The sequence below is a fragment of the Thunnus albacares genome, chromosome 2, assembly GCF_914725855.1.
Source record: "Thunnus albacares chromosome 2, fThuAlb1.1, whole genome shotgun sequence".
In the NCBI taxonomy this organism is placed as follows: Eukaryota; Metazoa; Chordata; class Actinopteri; order Scombriformes; family Scombridae; genus Thunnus; species Thunnus albacares.
This window is the reverse complement of record NC_058107.1, coordinates 4,946,227-4,954,550: the sequence shown is the minus strand read 5'-3', so window position 1 is coordinate 4,954,550 and position 8,324 is coordinate 4,946,227. Positions and strand designations below refer to the sequence as shown.

Below are 8,324 nucleotides of genomic sequence, written 5' to 3'. Positions count from 1 at the left end.
AAGAAATGTAATGCTAGCGGGAAATTTATTAACATAAAGACAAAAAAATTCAAATGTAGTTATCTGCCAAGTTTTAAAATGTTCATCCAATAGTCTATGTAGTATTTCACAGGATAAGTGAAAAATTTGACTTCCTGGTGTCACTTCATGAAGAGCCAGGAGATCAGTCATTCAGCAAGATTTATCCTAAAGAGACCATGAATGTCTGACCAAGGTGTTGGACAAAAGCCAACAGGCATTGTCATCTATACTGCTAGCATGGTTAAAAAACTACACCACCAAACCTAGCATCAAAACAGCTGAATATATCCAAATTTAACCCTTGTAGACATTAAAGTCTGTGTAAAGGAAAATCAGAGATTTCTTTTGAAACACATATATAACATTAATCATGTTAGAAAATAACTGCTGAAAACGTGAAAACTGTGAACCACAAAGTACCGAATTGTGAAGTTAAAGCGTTAAACTGCTTTTCACCATTTCTGTGTTCAGGATTTTTTGGGCAGGCCTGAAATTGTGGATCCATGACATAGAAGGGTGACTAGCAAGATGCCTCCTAACATTATAAGAATTAGAGCACCTTAGCATCAGCTGGGTGTGTAGTCTTTTGTTTGCTAATGGTATCAATTCAATCAATCAATCAATTTTTATTTATATAGCGCCATATCACAACAGAAGTCATCTCAAGGCACTTTTCACATAGAGCAGGTCAAGACCGTACTCTTTAATTTACAGAGACCCAACAATTCCCCCATGAGCAAGCACTTGGCGACAGTGGTAAGGAAAAACTCCCCTTTAACGGGTAGAAACCTCAAGCAGACCTGGCTCCTGGTGGGCGGCCATCTGCTTTGATGGGTTGGGTTGAGAGAGAGAAAGAGAGAGGGAAAGGGGGAGGGGGGGCAGGAGAGCAACAATCACAACAACAACAACAAACACAAGCATCAATAGACAGGGAGGGATGCCATCAGGACTGTGAAGGACCGCGAAGGCTCGGCCCGGGACCCAGGTTTTCCTGTGAGATGAGAAAGCACAAAAAACTCCGGGGAAGAAGCAAAGTTAGTGACATGCATTAATGTTACATGAATGCATACAGATAGAGAGGAGGAGGAGGAGAGAGGAGCTCAGTGCATCATGGGAAGTCCCCCAGCAGTCTAGGCCTATAGCAGTATAACTAAGGGCTGATCCAAGGCGAGCCTGGTCGGCCCTAACTATAAGCTTTATCAAAAAGGAAAGTTTTAAGCCTACTCTTAAACATAGAGAGGGTGTCTGCACCCCGGACTGAATCTGGTAGATGGTTCCATAGAAGAGTAGCCTGATAGCTGAAGGCTCTGCCTCCCATTCTTCTTTTAAAGACTGTAGGAACCACCAGTAAGCCTGCATACTGGGAGCGCAGTGTTCTAGTGGGATAATACGGTATTATGAGCTCTTCAAGACATGATGGTGCCTGACTATTAAGGGCTTTGTAAGTTAGGAGAAGGATTTTAAATTCTATTCTAGATTTTACAGGAAGCCAATGTAGCGAAGCTAAAATGGGAGAAATGTGATCTCTTTTTCTAGTTTTAGTCAGTACACATGAAGCTGCATTCTGGACCAGCTGGAGAGTCTTTAGAGACTTGTTAGGGCAGCCAGATAATAAGGAATTGCAATAATCCAGCCTAGAAGTAACAAATGCGTGAACTAGTTTTTCTGCATCTTTTAGGGACAGGATGTGCCTGATTTTTGTGATATTACGTAAGTGAAAAAAGGCAGTCCTTGAAATTTGATTTATGTGGGAGTTAAAGGACATATCCTGATAAAAGATAACTCCCAGATTCCCTACGGTGGTGCTGGAGGCCAGGGTAATGCCATCTAGAGTAGCTATATCATAAAACATAATGTGTTTCTAAGGTGCTGAAGAAGAATACCCTTTGGTAGCAGACTCAATCATCAAAGGAGAACACATTTAGTTTGGAGACCTGATAATCAAATAACGTCTGAGACAACTCTTTGATCAAACATATGCCAAGTTTGTGTCCTTTCCACCTCCTGACTCCTGCTGATGTGAACTCTCCTGTATTGCCCCTGGATTTGCCTTGATCTTGTATGTAAATGCCCTCCCTTTCTACCCCTTTGTTTACCATTTGTTAGTCACCCTCCTGACCTTTACTGATCTGACCCCTCCCGACGTGCCCCTGGCAAACAATGATCTTGTATGTAAATGCCCTCACCCCCTATCTTTGGTTCACCAATTGTTGATCCCTACTTTGATCCATACTGTAGCTTTTGTTCACCATTTGGTGCTTTGATCTTTACTGTATAAAGTCTCTCCACTTCTTCTGCTCTGGGTCAGTCTACTGTATCAGACCAGCTCTGTGTCAGTAAGCTCACCGCATTTCCGGAATGCTATTAAACCACTTCCACCACAGCAAACTTTGAACAAGGATTCAAGTGTATTTTCTTCAACAAATGGTGCCGTGACCCGGATGGTAAGAGACCTTCAACGGAGACTCCTTTTCCAGACCAAAAACACACCAGTGACCAAATCCAAATTACAGAGGTAAGGTCCTTTTGAAAACCTAATTGCTGTTGCTGTGTATTGTTGGAGGTCTGTGGAATTGGAGTCCCAAAGAAGGGTGACGCCATCCTGATTTTAAGTAAGTTTGCTGTGTGGTTGTGTATGGGGGTTAATGAGATGTGTTCTCTGTAAGATGTTTCTGTAGATGTTTAGGAACGCTTGTAGTTTCATAACCGAGGAATCTTGTCTTTGTTGTGAGATTACTTGCTTCTTCCTTGCCTTAGAATCTGACTCGCTCTTCTTAAGGTTTTATATCTCCAGTAATATCCAGTTACAGATAAAATGGCCATTATGAACTAGATCCTGACGAGGATAGGACCAAGGGTTGGTCCCCAGTGTTTGGGAAACACTGAGAGATAGTCTGTGGAGATGTTTCTGTAGATGTTTAGGAAACGCTTGTGGTTTCATAACCTAGTAATCTTGACTTTGTTGTGAAGTTACTTGCTTCTTCCTTGCCTTAGAATTTGACTCGCTCTTCTTAAGGTTTTATATCTCCAGTAACATCCAGTGACAGATAAATAAATCCTGAGGAGGATAAGACCAAGGGTTGGTCCACAGTGTTTGAGATACACTGAGAAATAGTCCAAAAAGGGGACTAGTGAATAGGCCTACGCAGGTTCCAGTGAAGAAGTAGGGTGATTTGTTCTCCCAGGGATTGAATAGTTCTCCCGATACTCAGAAACAGGTATATCTCATTTTGTAAGAATCTGACTCGCTCTCCTTACACTAAAAAATGATTTGTATCTTCTGAGTAGAATGTTGATTTGAAAGATTTAGTAAGTGAATTGTGGGCAAAAGTAGGTGTATATGAAAGTTGTTTTTGAAGGGATTTTACAGAAAGAAAATGGGAAGTTATTTTAGCAGAAAGTCAGCAAACGAGTTAACTGGTCCTGTTAAGTACATGTACGATAATTATGGTACCAATAGCATAAAATTTGTTTCTACATGGAGTAAGATAACGGCCGATGATGGTCTTCTCAAATTTCCCCAGAATGGGACATTTGACCGGACTAGGTTAGAGAATTTGAAAGAAAGATTAAATTCCTGCGCAGATAAACACAAGCACTTCCCTTCTCTCAAACTTTGGAGAGATGAGAGTAGACGCCATCATGCAGAATCTCAAATAGCTTCCCTCACAGATCAAAATAAAAAGCTATTAACACAATTGGAAGATCTAAAAAACACAACGCAGATAAAAGAAAATTAGACACACAGTTGAGTGGATCCTCTAAACCCACTAAACCAAAACAAAATGATAAAATTCAGAATCTTTATCCCGTGAAAGAAATAAAAGAATCCACTGATGAAGACACCTCTGATGATGATTGGATTTTAGCATGTCACAAATCCGAAACATATAATCAAAAGGATAGTGAGGAAGAACGAGTAGCAACAAAAAGACTTTTGAAGAACATTGAACCAACAAAATTAGCGCCACTAATAGCAATGGGTAGAGATCTAGTTTACAAACCTTGGAATAGAAGGGAGCTAAAAGCTATAGTGGCAGATTTTCCCAAAGACGTTAGAAAAAATAAACAGAAATGGTTAGAAGAATGGGAATCAGTTTGTACAATATACAGTCCCCATATGCCTGACATGATGCAACTGCTAAAGCTAACTCTGCCATCTGATGTGAAAGATAAAATAATTGATGCATGTGAAATTCCCTGCAATCCCACAGAGTTCGCCAGAATCTCACCGGAGAAAGCACAGACATTTTACAACATCATAGCCTTAGCAGTTCAACAGGAGGTAGTACAACAAATTGATTTTACCCCTCTCACAAAATTGAAACAAGGGAAAGATGACAACCCCCGAGAGCTTTATCAAAAGATGATGTTGACTGCAAAGGAAAATTGTGGTCTGACTCAAGGTCAGATTGATGGGCTTCCACCGGGATACATGCAAAATCTGTTCCTAAACAGTCTTCAGCCAAAGATTAAAACAAGAGTACAACTAACTGTTGGATGGTCAGGAAAAACAATGACCGAACTGGTCGAAATTGCCCAACACCATTGGGATAACACAGAACAAAGAGACCATAAATTGCATGAAACGCTAATGTTCGCTCAAGTGTCTCACTATACAGGTGGAGCAACCAGAGGAGGACGCAGTGGCAGACAAAATTCCAAAAGGCAGAGGGGGTTCCAAAGACGTGGTCCAAGAGCTCACACACACCGTGAACAAAGCCACACGTCACCCTTCTCAGACAAAGATCAAGGGAACTGCTTCTATTGTGGTTCGCCACTCACAGTCATGATCCCGCATGATGCACTCACCCTAATCACCAGAGAGGCACACAGACATGTGACAGGGACCAGAGAGGCAAAATATGTACTAACACTCACTGCTCCACACATTACACTCAAAAGATGTACCATCCTTAACCCTGCTACACTTCTGCCTACAGAAGACGATGGTGATCCTCATAACTGCATGGATGTCATCTCTTGTTCATCTAAACCTCGTCCTGACCTTTCAGAAACTCCTATCCCTAACTCTGATCTTGTTTTCTATACTGATGGCTCTGCTTATAGAGAAAATAGAGTGCCGCACGCAGGGTATGCAATTTGTGATAATTTTTCAATTATTGAAAGCGCCGCCCTGCCACCCTCGAGCTCCGCCCAAGTAGCTGAGTTGTATGCACTGATGAGAGCCTGCTACCTGGCCAAAGGTAAAACTGTTACCATTTATACCGACTCCAGGTATGCCTTTGGATGTTTACATGACTTTGGCATGTTATGGGCGAACCGAGGATTCATCACATCCTCGGGGACACCCGTTAAACATGGCAAATTAATTGGTGAACTATTAGATGCATGTCAACTACCTTCATCTATTGCAGTTGTTAAGTGTGAAGCCCACACCAAATCCAATGATCCTGTTTCAAAAGGCAATGCTTTGGCTGACCATGCGGCCAACTGCTGCCAAAATTGGCAATCCTGTCCATGTAAAGCTCTGTCCTTCCATACCCGCTAACGACCTTGCTTCTCTTAATGATGTAGCCCTCTTACAGGAGACTGCTGATGTGGAGGAGCATAGGTTGTGGCTTTCCCATGGATGTAAATATGTAAATAACTTGTGGGTCCACAATGACGGCCGCATTGTGGCACCTACATCCCTGTACCCATGGCTTGCACGCATGTCACATGGCTTATCACATGTAAGTAAAGGAGGAATGTGTCTGACAGTGTTGAAAGACTGGTATGCTCCAGGATTTACATCCTATGCCCAAAAGTACTGTGAGAAATGTTTGATTTGTCAACAGCACAATCCTGGGAAAACAGTACAGACAACAATGTCGACACATCCTCCCCCTCAGGGACCTTTTGAAGCTCTACAGCTAGATTTTATTCATATGCCGAAGTGTGATGGATATGATAATGTTCTTGTGTGTATAGATATGTTTTCAAACTGGCCTGAAGCCTGGCCTTGCAAAAAGATTGACTCTGCTTCTGTAGTGAAATGCTTGCTGAAAGACATTGTTCCGAGATTCGGCATCCCACAGAGCATCAACTCAGACAGAGGAACTCATTTCACTGGACAAATAATGACTGAACTCTGTAACTCACTGGGAATTAAACAAAGACTACATTGTCCATACCATCCTCAGTCTGCAGGGCTAGTTGAACGACAAAATGGTGTTCTGAAGAACAAACTAGCCAAACTGTGTGCTGAAACAGGTCTAAAATGGACATCACTATTGCCATTGGCCCTCATGTCAATGAGGTCCACACCCATCAGGAAACACAAACTTACACCTCATGAGATTATTACGGGTAGACCAATGACTGTACCAAGTAATTCAATACTATGCATGAAGAAGATGGATCTTCATGCTATGGATGAATCAATGATATCATTCTGTTCTGCCCTAACCTCTGCTGTTCAGTCAATCCACAGACAAGTAAAAGCTGTCCAGTCTCCTCCTAGTGACCAGCTGTGCCATAACATCCAACCAGGAGACTGGGTCTGCATCAGAGAGTTCCGACGCAAAAACGCCCTGAAACCCCGCTGGTCCAAACCACAACACGTCCTGCTTACCACCAACACAGCAATCAAGTGTGAAGGTCGTCCCACGTGGGTCCACGCATCCCACTGTAAGAAGACGCCCCCTCCACCATGCACCCGAAAACGGCAGAATCCATCTTCATCCTGTGGACCTTCTTCTTCATCACCTGTGGGCCCGTAGAGGGGTGGCTGCAGCTCTGGGAAGAAACTCCTCCCCCAAAGGACAACGCAGGGCTGACAGCCCCAGAAGAAGAGGTACAGCACCCGCAGCCGCCGGAGGAGAAGAGGAGCACCGCAGGGCCCAGAGCCCCAGAAGAAGAGGTACAGCACCCGCAGCCGCCGGAGGAGAAGAGGAGCACCGCAGGGCCCAGAGCCCCAGAAGAAGAGGTACAGCGCCCGCAGCCGCCGGAGGAGAACAGGAGCACCGCAGGGCCCAGAGCCCCAGAAGAAGAGGTACAGCGCCCGCAACCGCCGGAGGACAAGGAGCAAACCAAACAATCCTACAAACATCACAAACGAGACCTTTCGATACAACAAGAGGGGAACACACCCAAAATATATGAACCACAGCCCTCAACAAACACATACCTCCAACTGGCAAAAATGGTAGCTGATAACAGCCCCAACCCCAAGAACTGTTATGTATGTGGATTCATCCCACACAGCACCACGGACGGACTCCCATTGATGGCCTTGCCCATCACTTCCTGTGACATCTGCCACATAATACATTTTAACTCAACCTACGAACACTGTGCCTGTCCCAACCCACCTCCAATCAGACAATTGAACTGCCACCAACTATACACCAACTGTCATTCTTGCAACACTCCTGACCCCCTCACCCTCACAATAGTCCCAAAGACATTAACATGGTGTGTTGAAGGTAAAGGAACCATCAACATAGGAACATCTGAATGTGACACAATTTACACCCCAACAAAAAAACTCAATGATAAGAAAAAAAAGAATGGACTTCTAAAACAACAACCATCATCAGACCCTATTAATGATTATGATCACCTGGCTACAATGATCGGACTTTGCTCTATACCACTACCAAAGGGTGTATATTGGATTTGTGGCATGAAAGCCTATGAATTTTTACCCATTGGATGGTCTGGAAGATGTGGCTTGGGTCATGTGATACCAGCCATGAGAGTCCTTACCGTGCCACCTAAAGCACACATTGTTAAAAGAAACTTATATACACACACACAAACACCATGGACAAGATTCTTCAGTGCTCTCATTCCAAGTTACGGAGCCATGGCAGCTTTAGATCAAATAAGGGACCTTTCTCATGCGGTTGAAGATCTTGCAAACACTACCGCAAGAGGCATGTCCATGCTCTCACAAGAAATGACTGCTGTGAGAATGATGACTTTACAAAATCGTGCCGCACTGGATTATTTACTGGCTTCTCAAAGAGGAGCCTGTGCAGTAATTGGAGCTGAATGTTGTACTTTCATACCTGACCACAATGCCACCATACAAGAAATAACTAACCATTTAAATAATATTGCCAAAACATTACATAACCCTGTCACCACTGGTCTGTTTGATTGGTTTAAACAGAAATTAGGAGCATTAGGTTATGTAGTCCTTGAATTTGTCTTGTTTGGTTTTGGAATCTTAATTGCTATAAGCCTTTTGATCACCTGTCTTAAATCTATCTGTAACTCATTTATCACTCAGACAACCACCAAAATCATGTACACCACTGCAACTCCACCTATCCTACCAATAGAGTTGGAAA

The 8,324-nt window shown here is 43.2% G+C and overlaps 1 protein-coding gene across 1 annotated transcript; it reads right to left on the bottom strand.

Annotated features, from left to right (window-relative positions):
- Positions 1 to 6,442: 6,442 nt before the first annotated feature.
- On the bottom strand, positions 6,443 to 7,979 carry LOC122968370. The gene is made up of 2 exons (XM_044333544.1): positions 6,830 to 7,979; positions 6,443 to 6,799 (listed from the first exon to the last, which is right to left on the bottom strand). Exons 1-2 carry the CDS (start codon positions 7,073 to 7,075, stop codon positions 6,443 to 6,445), a joined length of 603 nt encoding a protein of 200 aa, XP_044189479.1. The 5' UTR covers positions 7,076 to 7,979.
- Between the last annotated feature and the right edge of the window lie 345 nt (positions 7,980 to 8,324).

Excerpts from the sequence above, each read along its gene's own strand:
- LOC122968370 (XM_044333544.1), bottom strand. The coding sequence starts at position 7,075 with ATGTTTGTAGGATTGTTTGGTTTGCTCCTTGTCCTCCGGCGGTTGCGG. Across the intron at positions 6,800-6,829 it reads TTCTCCTCCGGCGGCTGCGG|CCCTGCGTTGTCCTTTGGGG; the intron begins GTGCTGTACCTC and ends TGGGGCTGTCAG.